The sequence below is a fragment of the Anolis sagrei genome, chromosome 4, assembly GCF_037176765.1.
Source record: "Anolis sagrei isolate rAnoSag1 chromosome 4, rAnoSag1.mat, whole genome shotgun sequence".
Taxonomy (NCBI): domain Eukaryota; kingdom Metazoa; phylum Chordata; class Lepidosauria; order Squamata; family Dactyloidae; genus Anolis; species Anolis sagrei.
In genome coordinates this window covers 177,666,063-177,689,694 of record NC_090024.1, presented here as the reverse complement: position 1 = coordinate 177,689,694, position 23,632 = coordinate 177,666,063, and the positions used below count along the sequence as shown (strand labels likewise).

The following is a 23,632-nucleotide window of genomic DNA, read 5'->3' as shown; positions in this document are numbered from 1 at the left end:
GATTCAGCACCTTGGATAGATCCTTTTACCATTTGAGCAGATCTCCTGAGCCAATAGATGTTATTGAACTCAGGTACACAAAGGCCCCTTCTACACTGCCATATACAATCCAAAATACCTGCTTTGAACTGGAATATATGTCAGTGTAGACTCATACAATCCAGTTCAAAGCAGATATTGTGGATTATCTGTTCTGATAACCTGGATTTTATGGCAGTGTAGAAGGAGCCTCAGGTACGCAAAGCATGAACGAATTAGCCTCTTTCATGTTCACTTCTCACATTAAATACCAGCACTGCTTGCTCTCTTTCTTCAGCATATCCTCTCTATCTGAGTTCTACAGTTTGGATGAACTGGTGACTCAGAACCTTATTTGCATTGCCCCTTTCCATCTGTTTTGACATCATGTGGTCCCCTATACAAATAAATAATTCATTAGTAACCACATTTACTCATTATTCTAGGTGAACATTGGTAGTTTTAGGATTTTTTGTTGATGATGCATTCTCATTAATATGATTTTGTTAATCTGTTTTTGCTATCTTATTTCCTTTAATGTTGGGCTGTTGAATTGAATTTGGTTTTCTCTTTGCACCTTCAAGTACCATCTTGCTATCTCCTGTTGCTTCCAAATATACTACAGAGAGGAAGGAAAGGAGGAGCAAGGGTGCATCTACCCTGTAGAAATAATACAATTTGAAATCACTTTAACTGATATGGCTGGGTGCTATGGAATCCTGGGAGTTTTGTTTCACAAAGTCTTTAGCTTCCTCTGCTAACGAGTGCTGGTGCCCTGCCAAACTACAAATCCCAGGATCTTATAGCATGGAGCCATGGAAGTTCAGATGGTGTCAAACTACATTATTTCTACAGTTTAGATGCATCCATAAAGTATATTTGCCTAGGCTGATAGTCTAACTAGAATACTGAATAATGGAAGAGATGTTCACTTCCTGGCTGAGGTAATACAACAGGTATTTGCAACAAAAAAGGTTGAAAAACAAGTGTTTCCCTTGCCCTAAGCTTGAGGGTCAGCATTGTCCCCAATAATTATGATAATTACACCATTCATTCTTAAAGAACCCTTTGCTGCCTTGTCCATGCACTCAAAAACAACCTTGGGTGAGGTTTATCATTTAGAGATCGTCCTTGAAGTCACACAGGAACCAGTAATTCAGATTCTGGGAAATAGAGCCTGCCTGGAAGGACCCTCAGAGGCAATGGGCAGCTAGAGCAGGCATGGGCAAACTGAGGAGCTGAGGAGCCTTTTAATCAAGGTGAAAGAAGAAAGCGCAAAAGCTGGGTTGCAACTAAACATAAAAAAACCAAGATTATGGCAACAAGAATGACTGACAACTGGAAAATAGAGGGAGAAAATGTGGAGGCCATGACAGACTTTGTATTTCTAGGTGCAAAGATTACTGCAGATGCAGACTGTGGCCAGGAAATCAGAAGGCGCTTACTTCTTGGGAGGAGAGCAATGTCCAGTCTCGATAAAATAGTAAAGAGTAGAGACATCACACTGGCAACAAAGATCCGCATAGTCAAAGCCATGGTATTCCCTGTAGTAACCTACGGATGTGAGAGCTGGACCTTAGGGAAGGCTGAGCGAAGGAAGATAGATGCTTTTGAGCTGTGGTGTTGGAGGAAAGTTCTGAGAGTGCCTTGGACTGTGAGAAGATCCAACCAGTCCATCCTCCAGGAAATAAAGCCCGACTGCTCACTGGAGGGAAGGATACTAGAGACAAAGTTGAAGTACTTTGGCCACATCACGAGGAGACAGCAAAGCCTAGAGAAGACAATTATGCTGGGGAAAGTGGAAGGTAAAAGGAAGAGGGGCCGACCAAGGGCAAGATGGATGGATGGCATCCTTGAAGTGACTGGATTGACCTTGAAGGAGCTGGGGGGTGGTGATGGCCAACAGGGAGCTCTGGCACGGGCTGGTCCATGAGGTCACGAAGAGTCAGAGACGACTGAACGAATGAACAACAAACAGGGCTGTGTGGAAGGGGTGCATCTACCCTGTGGAACTAATGAAGTTTGACCCCCCACTTGGATCTTTCTGGCTCAATGCTGTGGAATCATAGCAATTGTAGTTTGGTGAGGCACCATACTGGCAGAGAAGGCTCAAGACTTGTAGAACTGCAATCCCCAGAATGCCATAGCATTGAGCCAGGGCAGTTCAAGGGGTGCCAGGCTGCTTGAATTCAACAGATTGGATGCGCCCTTCGTTCGCCATGAGTCAGCAGGACTCGTCTAGAATGCAGTGCAGAGCAAGGCTGCTGGGCTTGACACCAGAGGATTCTCCCCCTTCCTCCCCCCGCGGGCACTGAACTCTGCTTCGGAACAAGAAGGAAGGCTGTTTGTCCCTTTTCTTTAACCCTTTCCCTCGTGGATCTCTTTTCTCTGCCGCAGTCGCCCTCTGCTTTCGCAAAGCTCTGCGGCGCCCTCTCCCCCTCCCCATCGGGAAATCCTAGGGCGAGGTGTTTCGTTAGGCAGGGAGCTTTCTTCTTGGGCAAGTGCTCTTGCCAGGGGGAGAAGCCCAGACTATGTATAGGAGCCTCTGAAGCCCTCCTTCGCTCCTTTCTGCTGTGCCAACCGCCCTTGCCGCAGCATGGACCTGTCTCGGCTTTGGTACTTGGCGGCCGTCTTTTGCCTGACCTGGGTGCTGCTCAAAGCTCTCCAGCTCCACCGACGACGGCAGGACCTCCTGAAAAGCCTGAGCAGCTTCCCCGGACCCCCCGCCCACTGGCTGTATGGCCATATCTTTGAGGTAGGTGCCCAGCTGATCAAACCAACCAGAAGTCGGGTTTCCAACAGGGTTTCCAACCCACGTTGCCTGCACAAAGCATCCCTTCTGGGGCTGGCAGGCAGGCAGGCAAGCAGGCGGTCCCTGCCTCCTCCCCACGCCTTCAAAAGAGGCATTGTGTGCCTAGGCTGCCGGTAGCTCTGCAGGACAAAAGCGAGGGCATCCAGAGTCCAGGCCGAGCCAGTTTTTCCAACGAGAAGCCTCCTGCCCTGGCTAGCACCTCTCCAGAGGCACTGCTGCCCCTGATTTCACATCAGCTTGGCCCCTTCCACACAGCTGAATAAAATCCCACATTATCTGCTTTGAACTGCAATATATAAACCGCTGAGCTGCTGAACTTGCTGACCAAAAAGTCACCAGTTCAAATCTGGGGAGTGTGCTGACCTCCTGCTGTTGGCCCCAGCTTCTGCCTAACTAGCAGTTCGAAAACATGCAAATGTGACTACATATCCGAACGTATCTCCTACTACAAATCATCACAAAGTTTAAGATCATCTGGAAAGGCCCTGCTCTCGATCACACCACTGTTGCAAACGCAATTGGTGGAGATGAGAGACAAGGCCTTCTCAACAGTGGCTCCCCATCTGTGGAATTCCCTCCCCAAAGACATCAGACTAGCCACCTCCCTCCTGTCCTTTAGAAAGAAACTCAAGACTTGGCTGTGGGACCTTGCATTTGACCATTGAACAGCGGCTTGTATGAAGAAGACATAAGCAATTTTGAAGTGACAGTGAATTGACCCAGACCCGGATTTTAATTGGCGTGTTTTAACAACTGTTTATTTAATGTTTTGTTTTAATGAATTTGTTGATTGTTCTTATCATTGTGATGGCACCGAATGGTGTTTGCTGTGAGGCTGCCCTGAGTCCCCCCTCAGGGGTAAGAAGGGCAGGGTACAAGTATATGAAATAAATAAATAGATAGATCAATAGGTACCGTTTCAGCGGGAAGGTAACGGTACTTCATGCAGTCATGCTGGCCACATGACTTTAGAGGTGTCTACAGACAACACTGGCTTAGATATGGAGATGGGCACCACCACCCAGAGTCCCACACAAATGGACTTAATTTCAGGGGAAACAATTTACGTTTTTTATATGGCAGTGTAGACTCAGATATTCCAGTTCAAAGCAGATATTGTGGGATTTTCTGCCTTGATATTCTGGGTTATATGGCAGTATGGAAGGACCCCTAGACTTCTTTGGTAGCAGTTCAGTTAATTTAGTCTCAGTCCCACTATTATTATTAAAGGCAACAACATTCAAAATAACCTGACAAGGCTTTATTTGTAGTTCAGTGGTTTAATGAGTTCATAATTTTTTTGATATGGTGTTTTGGGGCCCTTCCACGCTGCCCCTATAGGCCAGGATCTGATCCCAGATTATCTGTTTATCCCAGGTTATCTGGTAGTGGGGACTCATTCCAGGGCTCTTTCTCACAGCCCTATAACACAGACTATCAAGGCAGAAAATCCCACAATATTTTCTTTGAACAGGGTTATCTGAAACCACAGTGCCACATATTCCAGTTCAAAGCAGAAAATGTGGGATTTTATTCAGCTGTGTGGAAGGATCCTCAGTTTAAGGGCCCATCCACACAGCCCTATATCCCAGAATATCAAGGCAGAAAATCCCACAATATCAGCTTTGAATTGGCTTATCTGAGTCCACACTCAGATAATGTGGGATTTTCTGCCTCGATATTCTGGGATATAGGGCTGTGTGGAGGGGCCCTAAAGCAGATAATCTGGGATTGGATCCTGGCCCCCTTTCCACACACCTAAATAAAATCCCACATCATCTGCTTTGAACTGGAATACATAGCAGTCTGGACACAGATAACCCACTTCAAAGCAGATATTGTGGGATTTTCTGCCTTGATATTCTGGGGGCCCTTCCACATAGCTCTATATTCCAGAATATCAAGGCAGAAAATCCCACAATATCTACTTTGAACTGGGTTATCTCAGTCCACACTCAGATAATGTGAGATTTTCTGCTTTGTATTCTGGGATACAGGACTTTCTGGAAGGGCCCTGAGTTATATGGGAGATTTAGGCATAAAATAAAACTTAGAAATGGTGACTCAGAGAAAGAAATTATCTGATGCTATAGATGTCATACAAAGATAGCGGATACTAGGCGTCACTAATAATGAGCAGCATCATTCTTTCCACAATCGTCTATCGATAACAGTATTGTATTAGGACTCTGCCACTATTTGTAGTAAGGAACAGTGTTTTTCAAATCTGTTATCTGTTAATACTTGTCACCACATATTACATAAGCTTTGAGACAGTTTTAGTGTGCAAGATATTTTAAAACATCAACTTTGCTTCAGGGTTTGCATTGGGCCAGATCATTAGCTATTTGAAAATACTGTATTTTGATTCATAGCATTACCCATTATGTTATATTTAAGCACTGGTTGTTTTCAAAAAGTCAAGAAAAATGTCACCTTTACCTCTTTCTTTACCATCTTGTATTTTTTCAGCTTTTACCCTTTTCTATAGTGTTCAAGAAGACAAAAGAATGGATGCTTCTATATCCATATGCCTATCCATTGTGGTTTGGAAGGTACTTTGCCAATTTAACAATCACTCATCCTGACTACGCAAAAACATTACTTGCTAGAGCAGGTAAAACACAGTCTTTATCCATCACTATGAGTATGCATGTGAATTTAAGTCAAAGAACAAACAATATCCTATTGATTTTGATACAGCTGTCAAAAAAACAAGCAAGCAAGCAAAAAGAAAAGAAAAGATTGTTTCCAAATATCCACTAGAGCAAAAAAAGGAAGCTAGGATTTAATATGATCCAAGATACAAGTTGCGGGTCCTTTATCTGAAAATCCAAAACACTCCAAAATCAAAAATTGTTCACATTGGTGATTGAGGTAAGAAAGCATTACAACACAATAGTGAGACAGAAAGGGTAAGATGAAATGTATTATCTAAATATATTTCTATCTGGATTTAGATAGGTTTGGGCATGGAAACAATCTTGGGCCCCGTCCACACAGCTGAATAAAATACCACATTTTCTACTTTGTACTGGGATAAATGGCAATATGGACTCCAGTATCCCAGTTCAAAGCAGATATCGTGGGATTTCCTGCTTTGATATTCTGGGATATAGGGCTGTGTGGAAGTGCCTTCGGTCACATGGATGGATGACCACTGTCAGCAAACAGGTAGGAAAAGTACAACCCTATCAATGCTGCTTAAGCCATGTTTTTTGTAGTATCAACCGTGGCATCTTACTGAACCAGCTCTGTGCATGGGAGATGGGTCTATACTAATATGATGGTTCTGCACATACTTGCCTGGATAGTTTTAGAAAGAAGCATAGGGAAAATTGTGGAATTCTACAAGTTTGATTTTAATTGTTATTCTGTAAAAATGTGAAGTGAGGAAGCATCACAATGTTGATAGTTTCCAACTCTGTATCTGGGCCCTTCCACTGGGTTTTCTGAGTCCACACACAGATATTGTTGGATTTCTGCCTTGATATTCTGGGATATAGGGCTGTGTGGAAGGGCCCAGGGTAATCTGAATCAGGCAAGGTTGCAACAAGGTAAGGCATTGTGGACAGTTAACTCCAGGATCTGGAAAACCAGTGTTATACTGATGGCCCTTCCACACAGCCCTATATCCCAGAATTTCAAGGTGGAAAATCTCACAATATCTGCTTTGAAATGGGTTATATGGCAGTGTGAACTCAGATAACCCAGTTCAAAGCAGATATTGTGGGATTTTCTGGGATATAGGGTCCTTCCCATCATTTTCTGGGATATAGGCTCCTTTCTGGGATATAGGGCCCTTCCACTAACTCAGCCCTATATTCCAGAGTATCAAGGCAAAAAATCCCACATTATCTAAGTGTGGGCTCAGGGCCCTTCCACAGAGCCCTATATCCCAGAATATTAAGGCAGAAAATTCCACAGTGTCTGCTTTGAACTGGGTTATCCGAGTCCACACTCAGATAATGTGGGATTTTTTGCCTTGATATTCTGGGTTATAGGGCTGTGTGGAAGGGCTCCAGTTCAAAGCAGATATGGTGGGATTTTTTTTTTAATCTCAAGATTAAAAGCTTGAGAGGGAAGGACTGCTTTTGATTGAATGTCTTCCCAAGGCAGATGAGATTATACTTACATCAGTGCTAGATCAAAATGTCTCTTTCCCCCACTGGGATTTTGGTCTAAATACAGTTGCTAGTCCTTGCTACTAACCCATTCAATTATCAGCTAAGTAGTAACTCCACCTAAAAACAGTAAAGCTATTTTTTTTTAAAAAATGAAACCTTTAGTTTTATTTTACGTAGTACATGCTTTAAAAGCATTTGTACCTATTGTGTTCAGGGATCCTGGTGATCTAGCGATTATGAATTAATGACTTATATAAATAAATAATAAGATGGAATATGCACAAATCCAGTTTATTCATTGGATTTACTCTATTTGGGACAAGCAAATGGATTTAGTCTTTAGTTTCAATTGAATTTGTCATTTGTTCTCTGGTCGAATGGCTCATATGCTTGATATTTTGCATTTGTGTGATTACATAATGTTATTTACACTATCCTGGGAATATTTTTGATGAAGTGGTTTAAAGGTTTTAAGAATAATGAACAAAAAACGAGGGGCAATTTCATTCTTTTTGTTCTTATTAACTCTTTTTTTTTTTTTACAGATCCAAAGGACAATTTAACTTATCGAAACATGATCCCATGGATTGGTATGTACGGACTTTGTAATGAAGTAGTAACTGAAGGAAGTTTTTTTTAATAATAATAATAATAATAATAATAATTAAATAAATAACATAGCTAGAAGTATATAGGTTTTCATTCTAGGTTATTGGTGCAGATATTCCATAGCTAGAGAGCTCTGTGTTGCACTCAAGAACAGGAATAACCCTCTGATTTCAAAATACCACACAATGAATAGGAAAACATTCCTTTTTTATTGAAGCTTAGTAAAATAGCCAATTGAAAATATATGCTTTTAAGAAAGTAGAGAAGTCCCAATAAGGTAAAAAGATCAGCAGGAACAAAGTAATCCAAAGCAGGATTCAACAAAATACACAGGCAATCCAAGGCAGGGTTTAACAAAATCTAAAAGCAAAACCCAGACTTTTGTAGTTGACTCCAAAAAGACCAAGAAATTCAACCATGAACAAGTACCCTTAACATGAATCTTCCAAGCAAGACTTCCATGGAACAAGAACTAAGTTTCTGAGATGATGCTTGATCTAACAAGTTTTCCCTTGAGGCAGACCTTATATCCCAATACTCAGAAACTGGTTTTGCTTTCCCCAGCTATCGCTCTTGGCTCTTATCTCTCGGAGCCTGGAGGAGTGACGCAAACCTTGAGTTAGCTGCCTATTCTGGCTGAACTCTAGCCACCTATCCATGAGCTCCTTAGCTTGCTCCTCATTAATTCCTCCAGGCGTCAAGTTGTTTTCAAACCCCAAATCTTGAGAGCTCACAGAGTCAGGGAGTAAACTATCATCTCTATGCCCTGCAGGAACATTCTCATGAGAAACTGCCCTTTGCACTGGTGTCTCTCTGTCATTCTCAGCATGAATATCATTGACCAGACCATCTCCATCTTGACCCTCGGTGCAGTCATTTCCCACATCATTTCCCACATCAGAAGCACCATGATCCTGAAACACAAACACAGGCTGAATTTCAACACTCTGATAAAAGGGAAGCTACTCTTCATCTGGTTTCTCCTCCATTTTGTTTAAACTTCATTGCAATTTATATTGAAAAATCACATCCATCTATCTATCTATCTATCTATCTATCTATCTATCTATCTATATATATATATATCGGAAACCATTATCATGGAGAAAACTCTGAAATATTGGTGTTTTTACATTATGCAAACAGCCCAAAGAATTACTGTTTAAAGACAATACAAACATTTAAATACATTTATATGCTAACAGATACTTTTCAAGTTTTTATCAATGAAAATAAATAGAGCTTTTAGGTGTTACACAAGAATAAAATTATGGACAGGTTCTGCGAGTATAGTGTGACTTCACATATTTCTGAAACTGGAAACTATGGTTAATAGCAAACTTTAATGAAACGAATGAACTTTGCCGCAAGTTGCCATAAACATGCCCTGGAACACCTAGAAAATTCCTAGAGGATGTCTCACTAAAGATTTTCTAGGCTTTCAAAGTAATTCTATGGTAACTTCCAGGAAATATCAGTTCTATGGGTATGGAATTTGTACTACGGTATATGCAGCTTAATGTTGTAATAGAAATTAAAGTTCTGCAGAAAGGTCTCAAATTTATTATATTTTAATTTATATAAAAGAGAAAAATGTAGCTTTCAAGTTTTAATGCTATCCATTATGAGTAGATTGTATAGATGACTCCACTCAAATATTTTGATTACTGCATAAATTATGTTTGCCATACGTTGACATAATTAAAAACACCAAAAGTTTGGAATGTAATTTGGCTTATACACACACACACACACACACACACATCTGTCTACACCTGCACATGTTTGCACATGGATACATGTAGTGACAGGACAGAGGTATGCATTTCCATTTTGTAATTCCAGTCAGTCTTCAAAGAAGAGAAGAAAGTTTGAAATGCAACGCTGTGTAGTGTTTAGATCTTTTTTGAACACAAAGACTCTTGAATGGAAATATATATTCAGGGCACTGTGGTGTGTTTCCAACTTGAGCTTACTTCAAACCTCTCATTTATTTTAAAGGATAGAAAACAGAAGCAAAACAGAAAATACATCTATGGAAGACTGCAAAATGAGAATTTAATAATGACCCAGCCAGCAAAAAAATAATAGGCACCAGCTATGATATATAAAAAGGTTGAGAGAAACTGAATGATATATAAACACAAAAGCTCTAGTAACTGACATCAGATGAGCTGTTACTTAAAGCATCTAAATTTGTACAATTACCTACTTTAGAAATGGTACTCAAATTCTCATGCTGGGTACCTGTGTGGATATTTGCTATTTCAAGATCTCTAATTATATCAGGGATCCTTTGGGCCAGTTACTTTTGGGATGAGTTAGGTAAGCAAAACAAAATCTATCGACGCTGCAAACTATGGTGATTAGTGGAGTGTTCTGTTTGAATATGTGAAACTGTATTTGCCTTGATTGTGCTTCTCCTGCTGTGAGGGTTGGACTGGATGACCCATGTGATCTCTTCCAATTTTGTGATTTTATGATTCTATTTGTACACTGATAAGCTATGTTTGTGTTTCCCTAGGAGAAGGTTTGCTGGTCTTACACGGACCAAAGTGGGCACAGCATCGAAAACTGCTTACTCCAGGTTTCCACTATAACATTTTAAAGCCCTATGTGAAACTAATGGCAGAGTCTACCAAAGTGATGTTGGCAAGTGATTTTATAGGAAATGTTTTACCTTACTATCTTGGTAATAGTTCTATTGGTGATGATGTTGCTGTGAAAAATACCTCAATTACTACATCTGCCTCCATGAAAATGCTAAGGCATTGTTCATGGAAATCTAGCTTATTCTGCAGATGTGAAGATCAACCTCTGCTAAGAAGCCAGACACAAATCAAATTCTTAACTCATGCTTTACTGTGGGCTTACAAACTCTGTCTGGCAAAAGTGAGGAACTGCAAAGCGGGGGGGGGGGGGGGGGGGGGCAAGAGAGAGAGACACTAAACATGATTTATTTGGTAACCTGCTATATGATTTGTGATTTCAGCAACAAAACATAGATAACATTGTGTGTTCTTGCATGGAAATGAGTTGGACTGCATGACACGTGATGCCTTCCAACTCTAGGTTTCTGTGATTCTGTGAACATAAACCATGGCTTATGATATACACATAACAAATGCTTAAGACACTAGTTACTTCTTGAATTTTAGTTTTTTACATCGGGGGTAGAATCGTTCAGATGTCTAGAAGATGGTGCACTGTTATTACCAGCAATCCAGGCCAGCATGTTCAGTGGCGAGGAATGCTGGAACTTACAGTCCAACAAAATCTAGAGGTCTGCATGATTTCTTTCCCTCCAATACAAAACCACTAGGAAGGGAGATTACTTGCATCCTAGGGGAAATGTCTACAAAGCCTTCAAACAATTGCTGCAAATGTCTCATAAAGATCTTAAAGCGAGAAGATGACTCATACAAGTAGTCTACAGGCTTAAACTATGGACCTTTCCACATATCCATATAACCCAGAATATCAAGGCAGATAATCCACAATATCTGCTTTGACCTGTTTTATCTGTGTTCACACTGCCATATATTCCAGTTCAATGTGGATTTTATACAGCTATGTGGAAGGAGCCTATGTAGCCTTACAGAGAGAGGTGGCCACAACAGGACTACCAGCAGGTGGTATTGAGATTACATTTCCTAAAGGTTGAAAGCAACACAAACTTAAATTATTTTCCATCTCTTGATTTAGGATAAATGGGAACAGTTGATCACACAGCAGAAATCAGTAGAGCTCTTTGAACATGTGAGCTTGATGACGCTTGACAGTATCATGAAATGTGCCTTCAGTTATAACACCAATTGTCAACTGGACAGGTTAGTAATGGTTAAGCATTAATTCCCTGCAAAAGCTCATTTTATTGGCTTGAAATGCACTGAGTAGGGATTTAAAATACTCCAACTACCTATCTCAAATTTATATTCCACTTCCCACACAATAGTTCATTAATGTGAAATCAGAGCTTGACAACATTACTTATTTGGATGGTATTCTGAGACAATGCTGGTGATTCAATCCAAAGGAGGAAGATACGAACTAGCTCTTCAGTAGGGAGATAGAGCAACACCCCCCTCCCCCCAAATGGCCGGAATCAAGCAAACGCCTTCCATGATGCTGGAAAGATGGGGAAAGCCAATATATATATATGCCTCTAATCGATGTTTAATTGTCTGTCTAGTTGTGTATGAAACAGCATTGAATATTTGCTGCATATGTATGTTCTGTGATCCATCCTGAGGCCCCTTCACGGTGAGAAGGGCAGAATATAAATACTGTAAATAAATAAATAATTCCCAAAATCCCAGCACAGATGAGGGATCAAAAATGAATATCAAAAATAATTTTTCCAAATTCTGCGTGAAATACACAGTAGAGGCATCCCATCCTAATTTAACCAATATTTACATAAATGTTTGGAAGGATTGAGGAAAGCTTCTCTGTTCCAATACATTCTGTATTTCTATAGCACTAGTGTAGGCAACCTCCAAATTCCCACATGTCTCATTAAAATCGCTTTGCCACCTGGAAATGCACACAAAGTTGTAATTTTTCTTCTTACAAAATAAAATAAAAATAAAAGTGAGATTTTATACATAAAGGCTGTGGCAGAAAGACAACAAATCTCAAAGGAAAGTTATTGTTTGTTTATAGCAGTAACAGCTAAACATTCAGAGTTCCCTGTAAAAAAACTTGAAATATTATTATGTTTATTGATACCCTGCTTTTTCTCTCCTCAAGGAAACTCACTGTCTATTTTGCATACAACATTAGAATCCCAAATACTTATTTAATGGTACAATTCAGAGTTGAATAAGACTTATTCTGATATAAAGAGGTTTAGGATTGCAGTCACTTTAAGACTTTATGGCATTGAGAATGTTCAAGGATTAAGACCATATGATTTCCTTATTTGACCCTTAGGGAGAACTCCTATGTCAAAGCGGTCTTTGAACTTTGCTCCTTGGTATTTGGGAGATTATTCACTATCTTGGGCCACCATGATGTGACGTACTGGTTCACTCCACAGGCATATCGGTTTCGGAAAGCATGCAAGGTTGCTCATCTTCATACAGGTTCTCTTCCTGACTCTTTTTTCCCCCTTTAGAGTTTGTGTCATACCAGTGGTGGACAAATTACACAGCTTCTCCAGTTATTGTGTTGTCAAAGGCTTTCATGGCTGGAATCACTGGGTTGTTCTAGGTTTTTCGGGCTATATGGCCATGTTCTAGAAGCATTCTCCTGATGTTTTGCCTGCATCTATGGCAAGCATCCTCAGACCTTCTTGTACTCTTGCGGTGGTGGCAGGGCTGCTCTCCCTCCCTCTCTCCCTCCCACTCCCCATCGGACTCTTCCTCACAAAGAGCCATATGCCTAGCAGAAGAGGAGGTCCCAGAGAGGGCTGTAAGCAGGCCCTGCCCAGCACTAGGCTTGGGGTGAGCTATGAGCTTGATGGGGAAGCCCTGCTGAAGGCTTACCATGTTAGAGCCACCTTTTGCAAGAGGGCCTCAAGTCTCGCAAGAGGTAACGTTGGTGCGAGAATATCCGCCATCTTAAGCAAGGCCTAGGGCCTTTGACGGGGCTTCTTTTTCCACTGGATGCACAGCTTGCTCCATCTCTGGCACAGGACAGGGCTTGCTCGTAGAAGGCTGGGCGACGGATGGAAAAACCTAGCCTGGCAGTAGAGGTCCTGCTGAACACTGTAGGCTCTGTTTAAGATGTCAGGTAGTCTTGTGTCAGACACCTTCTGCGGGGCCTTCTCTCCTATCAGGCATGAGGCTTGCCACAGACCCAGGCAGCAGATAGAGAAGAGCCACCCCAAGTACCGTGGGGCCTCTTCCTTCACCTGGTATAGCTTAGCTCATGTAGGTTTCTTTTAATAGTGAAACAAAAAAAAATTCTCACCACTTCGTATTAGATATGACCCGGACCGCTTACAAATTTTTCAAAACACTCACGCTGGGTATCAAAACGGGGGTTACATGAATTTTGTAAATAAAAATGAAGCAGATTTTTACAGTCATGCACACCTCTGTTAGTCCAAGTTAGGAATGCTTGAGACTGTTGACTGGTTGTGTTTAAAATGTTTGATAAGTTCCAGTTGGTGGTTTCTATGCTAACATGAATGTAATAGCATGTTGACTGAACACAGTGAAGCTGACAAGAATTATAAATATATTTTGAAGATGTCTACTACAGAATATAGTGGTTATATTGGTTCATCGCATCTTGCTTTCACACCTAAGCATTCCCTGTATAGATCTATTAAGTGTCATTATCCATCCCAGCATGAATTCAAGGGCATATAGAGTTTAGTTTACTGTATGCATCTGTTTGAGATGGAAATGTGATCATTTAATACATGGCACTGTTTATAGGCATATTAATATTCATGAGCATGCAATAAATAGCCTCTTACCAGTAGGGGTGTGCGACTTTTACCAATACTGTTTTCAGTCCCATTTTTAGCGGCCCCCCATTCCATTTACTGGAAAATTCCTGAAATCGGGAGGGCGGGGGGGGGGGGCTGCTTTCTTTCTGGTAAGATTTGATCAATTGGTCCCAATGGGAAAATTCTAGATACTTGTTTTTCTGCCATTTTTAGGCTTGCTTACATGAGACGTGTCTGGCTTGTAGGCCACATTTATGAATGCATGTCTACCAAGTATCAGAACATTTCACCTATCCACTGATTTTTGGGAATTTTTAAAAAATCTTACTATAATTTTTTTTTTTAAAAAAAACAAACAGACAAGAGGGGGTTCTGGGAATTGAAGTCCCAACTAGCAGGCACTACAAGAGGGGAGAAGAATGGACACAGTCAACCGGGTCTCTGATTGGCTGAAAAAGAAACATGAGAAAAATAGAAAAAACTCAACTTTTATCATGCCCCAAAAGGAAGTGCAGAGGCTTTTATAATGCCCACACTATACAAAGTGCTGCTAGGAAAGTGAGTTCCCGGTGGGGCCCTCTCTGGAGCCTTCCCCCCTCTCTTTCCAGCCTTATTTGCGCTCTGATGTGGGAGGGGGGGGGTTGGGAGGGGATGAAGGAGGCTGCTGGAGAAGAAAGTGTAGGAACCATCACCACCAAGCACCTACTCTTGCCTGATTTTCAAGGCTGCCCACACTCCATGGCCTCTGCCTTAGGTAGAGTGCTGCCTAACCCCATTAGCCAAAAGATCTGGCTGCATGTGATCCATATTGGTTAAGCCTTTGTCTGTCCCCTGCCCAGTCCGTTTTTGGTAGTTCAGCAGCCGGATTGCTGAGTTTCCCCGAATCTGGTATCGCCAAATGGAATCGTGCACACCCCTACTTACCAGTTGATAGTTTCTTGATACTATGTTGCTGCTTTGAAATTAATCTTTGCCCGTGTCTCTGTGAACAGGTAATTTTGGTAAATTATTATATTGTTCATTTTTAAACACAGAAAAAATCATTAAGGAGAGAAAAGAATTACTGGGGGATGAAGAAGAACTCCAAAAGATCCAGCAGAAGAGATACTTGGATTTTTTGGATATCATTCTCTGTGCCAAAGTAAGTCCCGAAGTACTGAATTATTCCATATTTTTGTGGCCTTCAGCCTGGACTACCATAGTTCACTGTAACACATGTAGTTTGCGTTGAAGTTTTGGAAACTCCAGGCACTGCAAGAAATAAGAGTTCACTTCTTGATTTTGTGGAGAGTAGCCAACAAAATAATAATAGCAGGAAAAGATTACATACATGCTTTGACTTCCATACTGGAATTCTTTTGTTTCCAAGGAACAATAAATATCTGATATGGTCTTCTTTTCTGAAATACGTATATCAAATTGTTGGTAGTAATGGTTCAATTCAGACTAGCTGCTAATTTTGCATTCTTTTTGGCATAGGAAGTGTGAAACGGTATTATCTCTTGCACATAATCCAGGCAATATGTAACTTTATTACTTGCACTGTTTTCTCCTCTGTAGACTCCTCCTTTTCAGTTCATTTCATCTTTAACCCTGGTAGAGAAAAACGTTTCCCTGTTCCTGCTGCTACTGCTCTCCCTCCTCCTTGTTTTCCTGTACTTTTTCTTCTTCTTTATCCTTCTCTTCCTCTTCACCCCCTTCTCAACTTTATTTATACCTTACCCATTCTCCAAGATTGGGACTCAAGGTGGTTTTCATCTTAAATGGTTGCAATGTAATTAATAACAAAACAAAAGGTGAAATTGTTACAGAATGAAATTATCCATACTATAACAATTTGAAATCTACATTTTAAAAAGATAGAAAATAAATAAAACAGTACAATTTAAACAATACAGCACTTACAGATGTTTTTTGTAGGAGCCTTTGGTTCTAAAAACATATCTGAATAATAATAAAAAAATGACAGAAAGACAACAAGGAGGAGAGCACTCTTTCTGCCATAAGGACGAAGTTCCAAAGTCTATGGGAAATCATCAAGAAGGCTCTCTCTCTTGTGTTTTTATCATCTGTATCTGTGAATGTAGTGGGACTAAAAGAAATGTTTCTCCTGGGATCCTCAGGCTCTGGCATGCTCAAAGAGAGAGGCTTGACAGATAGGCTAGATCAGGGGTTCTCAAACATTTTCAGATGCAGACCTTTTTGAAGCAAAGGTTTCTCGTGGAGCCCCATGAAATGTCATATATGCTATATTATATTATATTATATATACTGTATATATATATATCAGGCATGGAAAAACTTTTTGATGGATTGCGTTTTAAAATTGGATAGATGAGCCAGGCTAGTGGCAGATGGATGGAAAATGTTTGTGTGAACTAAATGAAACAAATGAACAAATTACTATGCACACTGCAAATATCTCATTGGTAATGAAAAAAAAAAAGGAGGAAAGAAAGGACCAAGCAATATTTAAAATGAAGAACAATTTTAACCAACATAAACTTAAAAGTATTTCAGTGGAAGATCCCAGGGACCATCCAGTCCAACCCCCTTCTGCCATGCAGGAAGCGCCTCTGGCAGATGAAACAATTTAGTTACTAAAAATACCAACACTCAAAATTACCCCCAAAGCTAACAAGGTAATGTGAAATGTTAATAGTTAATCAGAAGATATTCTTGATATTTAACAATTAAAATGATACTTTAATGCATTGTTTAATGCAATTTTGGTGAATTAGGAGTAATGAATTAATTTTTAAGGAATTAATTTCAGATTGCCGATATTTGCGTCATTGTGTTTAGGATGAAAATGGAATTGGACTATCTGATGAAGATGTACGTGCAGAAGTGGACACTTTCATGTTTGAAGGTCATGATACCACAGCAAGTGGGATTTCCTGGATGCTTTATTGCCTTGCAATGAACCCAGAACATCAGGAGAGATGTAGGGAGGAGGTAAAGTCCATTCTGGGAGACCGTGGCACCATTGAATGGTGAGCTTTCATCTTTAATGGCTGAGGTAATCATAACTGTGCTAATGAGCACAAGTATGCATACAGACATCTCGCTTTCCTGGCTCTAAGCTTCCTGGTTTTTGTTTTAATAGTAATTAAAAGGACTCAGTATAGTATGAGGGGAAGTTCCAATTACAGAAGTGAGTAGCTATTGTTTTCCCATTATATAAGTAGGTAGCTTGTCTTTTTGATATTATATGGTTCTGCTCTCAGGCCAAATGAAAACGTTTTAGCAGTACAGTTGTATTTTACAAACTAAAGAGGTTTGATATTTCTCAACTGATTTTCTGTTCCATACTAGAGGCTTACATTGAAATGAAAGTCTAAAATAAAGGTGGAAAGACACAAAAGGAATTATGTCCTTTGGACAGAACAAAATCACTATAAATTTACCTTGCAACAGGTGAGCAAAACAATGCATTGGCCCAGAAATGTGTTTGTCACTGATAATTGTCAGAGAATTTTAGACCTCTTGGGAGACAGGTTTTGCTTACCGGCTGGTTTGCTCATGTCTTGTACATGCAAGAAGTGATGCACTGGATTTTATATTTTTTCTGCAATAATTCATAGTGATCCATAAACAGGTTATTCTGCTGCAATGTTATGATTGGCGCAGTGATGACAAAGTTGCTGTAGGCATGATTGTTAATGGTGTTACATCAGCTCTTCAGTATGATGCAGCAATTGTGCTTTTTGTTTTGAAACTGCATAGTGTTGTGGTTCAACCAGATGAAGATGAGGGGTTTGGGGGTTCAGGGCCTGATGGTTCTGTTGCTAAGGGAATGGAGGGGGTTTTGGAGCAGGATGCTGTTGCTGATACCAAGGGTGAAAGTGGAACTGCTTTGGAATTCAACAGACAGGGAGGGGAGGATAACATGAGCTCATCCGAGGAAGCATCGGTACCAGAGGTACTAGGCTGCTTCTGAGCGGGCAGAGATTCAGGTGCAGGAAAATCTGTGGCAAAGAGAGGCAGAAGCAGGCCTCTCAAGGTCAAAGGAATGTGTTCATGTTTTGCAGTCCTTAAATTAGTGAGAGAGCTGTTAGGATTTTAGATCAAGCAACGTTGCTACTGGAGTGAGGACCTCCTGTCTGATTCCTAGTTCATGTCTTAGTTCAAGACCAAAGATTTATGAACAAGTTTGGTTGCTTGTTTTATGGAATTACCTTTGGATTCATGCCCATGTTTTGCTCCTTGTTGCCTGGGTTGATGTTCATGTTTTAACCTTTGCTTTCTAGATTTACCTATGGCCTTTGGGACTTGCTTCCTTATTAACTCTTAGATTTTTACCCTTTTATTTGCTTAATGTGTCTTTGGCCCTTTTTATATGTGTTTTTATCAATAAACAGTTTATTACCATGTTTGGTTTCTTGGTGAGTGCTGTGAGCAAGGTGAACTCCTGCTGAGGTTCAACACATAGCACAATGCCAAGATGCACTGGCATAACTTTTAAAAGTGCAACAATACCATAAAACCTGGGTGGTGAACATACAACCAACATATAGCCTTGCTTACTGTATAGACATTTTTAATTTTTAAATCATTCTGTCTCCATTTTTGTCCAGGGATGATCTTAGCAAGATGACCTATTGCACCATGTGCATTAAAGAGAGCCTCCGTATTTATTCCCCAGTACCAGGGGTGTCCCGAGAGCTTGCCAAACCTATTACATTTTTTGATGGAAGGACTTTGCCTGAAGGTATATTTGCTTTCATTTTTCTCTGATAACAATAGATACAGATGTGCACATAGTCCCTGAGTTACAAACATCAGACTTATAAACAACTCATAGTTACAAATGGGAGACAACAGAGAAATCTAACCCTAGGAATAAACATTCAGTCCTGAAAGCATTATAATAGGGAAACAGGTGTCTCAACTGAAGCTTTCTCAACATTTTTGCTTCCATAACAAGATTTTTTTTTCAAAATCCAGTTGTCAAGGGACAGAAAGTGAGGTGAAGTCTTTTAAACTGAAAGAAGTGACGAGCGGAGTGCCGCAGGGTTCCATCCTGGGCCCGGTCCTGTTCAACATCTTTATTAATGACTTAGATGAAGGGTTAGAAGGCATGATCATCAAGTTTGCAGACGACACCAAATTGGGAGGGATAGCCAATACTCCAGAGGACAGGAACAGGATTCAAAACGATCTTGACAGATTAGAGAGATGGGCCAAAACTAACAAAATGAAGTTCAACAGTGACAAATGCAAGATACTGTTGCAATCCAGAGCAGGGAACGAGGCCCTAAGATAACTATCCACCACACTTGGCTGTGAAAAACAATCCTTTTTTATTGAAGAAAAATGGTTACAAAATAAAGGAAAAATGCAAGTCAAAAGCCACAGCAAAATCAGCAAACATGAATTTAAATGGACAAAGCAAAACCAAAAGCCTCACTGGGAAATACTGGAATCTGTTAGCAATCCACTAACCGTACTTGATATCCTAGAAATCTTCCCAGACTAAGGCCAGGGAACCGGGAGAACTGCCAAGGTCTTCATCAATTCTGAAACGATGCCTGAACTGAGACAATCAGCCCGGCGTATTGCAATTAAAACTCAAGAATTGGTTCCGTGAACCGCCCTTCTGTTTTGAAGCCAATGTTTTTAATTCTTGAATTCAGGAGGATCAACGCAAACTGAGTGATTTACTTCTGTCTTCCCAAATTTGGCCCCTTCTGTTGTCATTACAGTTAACAGGTGCAGAAGGGAGGGAAAGTTCAAGGTCTCCCTCTGAAACATTCTTATGAACACTGGTACTTTCATTTTCCAAATCTACAGAAGTTCCTTCCTCACTAATTTCAGGAACATTGGCATTTTCCAAACCTACAGCAGTTTCTTCCTCACTAATTTCAGGAGCATTGGCATCAAAAGGTACATTTCCACTAGCATCAGTAAATATACTTTCATTAGCATCAGGAGGAACAAACAAAGAATCAGGTTCAAGTTCAAACTCAGGCTGAACCCCAACAGATACTCCACTTTGGCAGGAAAAACGAAATGCAAAGATACAGAATGGGGGACGCCTGGCTCAAGAGCAGTACGTGTGAAAAAGATCTTGGAGTCCTCGTGGACAACAAGTTAAACATGAGCCAACAATGTGATGTGGCGGCAAAAAAAGCCAATGGGATTTTGGCCTGCATCAATAGGAGCATAGTGTCTAGATCTAGGGAAGTAATGCTACCCCTCTATTCCGCTTTGGTTAGACCACACCTGGAATATTGTGTCCAATTCTGGGCACCACAATTCAAGAGAGATATTGACAAGCTGGAATGTGTCCAGAGGAGTGCGACTAAAATGATCAAGGGTCTGGAGAACAAGCCCTATGAGGAGCGGCTTAGGGAACTGGGCATGTTTAGCCTGAAGAAGAGAAGGCTGAGAGGAGATATGATAGCCATGTATAAATATGTGAAAGGAAGCCACAGGGAGGAGGGAGCAAGCTTGTTTTCTGCTTCCTTGGAGACTAGGACGCGGAACAATGGCTTCAAACTACAAGAGAGGAGATTCCATCTGAACACGAGGAAGAACTTCCTGACTGTGAGAGCTGTTCAGCAGTGGAACTCTCTGCCCCGGAGTGTGGTGGAGACTCCTTCTTTGGAAGCTTTTAAACAGAGGCTGGATAGCCATCTGTCAGGGGTGATTTGAATGCAATATCCCTGCTTCTTGGCAGGGATTTGAACTGGATGGCCCATGGGGTCTCTTCCAACTCTTTGATTCTATGATTCTATGAGTCACAGACAGCAAAACAAACACCATGGGGGAGGGGGTGTTAACCCTTCCCAAAGTATAGCTGGAGAGTTACACTTAAAAATGTACCTGTTCTGACTTACATACAAATTCAACTTAAGAACATGCCTACAGGGCCTATCTTGTTCGTAACTTGGGGATTGCCTGTAGATATAGAGGACCAACACATGCTATCATTGTTAAAATTCACACCTATATAAAAAAGAAGTTGATATGGTCTAGAGTAGGCTCATTGCTATTTCTTTAAAGGTTCATTTCTGCAATGCCTGGAGTAGCTTACTAACAAAGATTTAAACCACTGGCCATAAATATGAGCTTATAGTGGCTGTTATTGACACATCTTAAGTGCTCTTTACCACTGATTGCTTTTCAGGAATTGTGATCACAATAGGTATTCAACTCATCCACAAGAATCCCAGTGTATGGAAAGATCCAGAGGTAGGTGACATTGGCATTCTGATTGCTGTAAGGCAATGATGTTTGTTGTTTTGCTACAACTGAATTATTGACTATCAGCATCTCCTTTGTATAAAAAGTAGGCTTTTAATGAATACTTCTGCAAGGCTATCCTGCTTCTCTCAAATAATTATTAAGATTCTTGGGTAAGGTTGTCTCTCAGTCCCACCATCATCACAGGGAAACTTGGATGAGAACTCTTAAACTGTTGAACTCTTCATGGGTTTAATAGATTAACAAAAGTAAGTACTAATTGAAAGTGTTTGCTATTTTAATAACACCTATGAGAGAATTCACTCTCGCTTGAGGAGTAAGGAGCATCTGTTTCACCAAACATTTTGGACTGCAGTTCAATCTTTTGTGCTCTGCTCTAACCCAGAGGTCTGGGAGCTGAAGTCCAAAATACTTGGTAGACCAAAAGTTGAGTGCACTTTTGCTGTGATAACTGGAGCCATTCAAGTAAGAGAAGAAAAAGAAAACATGTGTGTTTTTCTATGCTTATGTGTATTTAACATTGATTAAAATAGCCAAACAGGTTTCTTTAAAAATAACCCATGGAATATTTTTGTTTTAGGTATTTGATCCCCAGAGGTTTACACCTGAGAATGTATCCAGCAGAAATCCCCATGCCTTCCTGCCATTCTCTGCTGGACCAAGGTAAGCCTTACAACATACTGTATGTACTTGTGTACAAATCAACCTCTTGTATAAGTGAAGGGCAGCTTTGGGGGACATAGTTATGACTTTTGATAAGACCCATGGATAAGTCAGGGGTGATTCCACAAAGAAGTGAAAACACCTCAGGGGGGCAGTTTCCATATTCCCACCCAGGCATTCAGAATGGCCAGAAGCAGTACCACGCTGGAGAGAGTAGAGTGGTTGGTTCTCCTAAAGCTCTTGGCTTCCAGCACTTTACTCAGATATGGTACAGTAGTCACATTGTCTGTGGGTAGGTTGACACAGGTTTTGGAGCTAATTTTATTTAGATTTATATAGGAGTATATATGGTAGATGTACATTAGAATAATTTATCAGCTCAGTATCTCTTGTCTAGATCAGGAGTGGGCAATTCTGCATCTTTTAGTGGATCAGCCACCACACTTGTCATGACCAAAAGGGATGTCACATAATAATAATAACAATCATCATCATCATCATCATCCCTCCTGGTTTCATTTTCAGATGGTTTTGTGTGTTTGAGGATATTTCCTAGTGCTCTGATTCTTTAGAACAATAATTCTTGAGGACACTCAACTATGCAAAGATTTTGATGGTTCAGTTTGGCCTTCTCATTGGAGAAGGCTAAGCCCTTCTATTCTTGTGGAATTTGAGTATTCCTCTTCTCCCTGTTCTAAGATATGGGATTTTTAATAATAACAGATACATCTGAAGAAATGCTTTCTTCAGATTAAGTCTTGATGTAGATGTTTTTGTAACCAGTTCTTTTTTCTTTTCTTTTTAGAAACTGCATTGGACAGCAGTTTGCCATGAATGAAATGAAAATAGCTCTGGCCATGACTTTACTTCGGTTTGAAATTTCACCTGATGCTTTGAAGCCCCCACCTGTTCCCATCCCTCAAATTATCACGCGTTCTGAGAATGGGATACACCTTTGCTTGAAAAAAATCATGTGAACTACAAGAACTACAGAAGAAATAGTATAGGACAGGAGAAGGGCGAGTGTAATGGAGAACGGGGCAAGACTGCATTGATTGAACAGATTCTTTATTAAAATAATTTGAGAATAAATCTTTAATATTGAGATATCCAATGGCAATCTCCTTCTGAATAACAAGGATAATTGTTTACTACTAGGACTGTTACTACTACAACTACTATTCAATGGCTGGACTCCTATTGGGCAGTCAAACTTTTCCATTTATGGCCCCTTTTGGCCTCGGAAATTTTTACTTGACCCTGGGTATATAGGTATGTGAAATAGGTATAAAATCAGACATTTACTGACAGTAAATTAGCATTTTCAAGACTTGCTAAACAGGCTGATTTTTTTATGAACTATAGCTAATCATATTCTGCAGAGTCCACTGTAAACACTGCACATTGCTGCTTACAGATTCATGCAAATGTCTAAAACAGCCACAAGGTGATATTCAGAAAACATTTATTATTGCCAGATTTTTCATGATTCCAGCATTAAGCTAAAGGGATGCCATTTGGGGCTGGGACCCACAGTTTAAGAAGCAATGACCGTTTAACTATATTATATTCAAAATAACTACATAGCCACTAGTTTAGTAGCCATGAAAACCCTCTAGTCTACATTTCATGGGGAGAAGCCCCCGGGATTGCTAGAGATCTCTTCCCTTGTCATCTGGGAAGCAAGGAGCTGATGATCGCATTCCTGATTTCCCAAATAATCTCAGGCATGAGGAAGAATTGTGAGAAGAGTCATAGTTTTTCTATCGGGAGATGAGGCAGCACACA

General features: G+C 40.5%; 1 protein-coding gene across 2 annotated transcripts; it reads left to right on the top strand.

Annotated features, from left to right (window-relative positions):
• Positions 1 to 2,208: 2,208 nt before the first annotated feature.
• Positions 2,209 to 22,953, top strand: LOC132773890 (cytochrome P450 4A12A-like). Of its 2 annotated transcripts, none has more exons than XM_060773455.2 (12): positions 2,209 to 2,773; positions 5,303 to 5,447; positions 7,503 to 7,547; positions 10,091 to 10,218; positions 11,272 to 11,396; positions 12,502 to 12,653; positions 15,004 to 15,110; positions 16,775 to 16,965; positions 18,550 to 18,683; positions 21,105 to 21,169; positions 21,762 to 21,844; positions 22,650 to 22,953. In XM_060773455.2, exons 1-12 carry the CDS (start codon positions 2,615 to 2,617, stop codon positions 22,819 to 22,821), a joined length of 1,506 nt encoding a protein of 501 aa, XP_060629438.2. In that variant the 5' UTR covers positions 2,209 to 2,614; the 3' UTR covers positions 22,822 to 22,953. The 2 variants fall into 2 exon arrangements, with proteins under 2 accessions (XP_060629438.2, XP_060629439.2); XM_060773456.2 differs by having other exon boundaries at positions 2,684 to 2,773; positions 5,303 to 5,385.
• Positions 22,954 to 23,632: the final 679 nt, after the last annotated feature.

Coding starts and splice junctions, on each gene's coding strand:
- LOC132773890 (XM_060773455.2), top strand. CDS start 2,615: ATGGACCTGTCTCGGCTTTGGTACTTGGCGGCCGTCTTTTGCCTGACC. Junction 11,397..12,501: donor ACCAATTGTCAACTGGACAG/GTTAGTAATGGT, acceptor TTTGACCCTTAG/GGAGAACTCCTATGTCAAAG. Junction 21,170..21,761: donor GTGTATGGAAAGATCCAGAG/GTAGGTGACATT, acceptor TTTTTGTTTTAG/GTATTTGATCCCCAGAGGTT.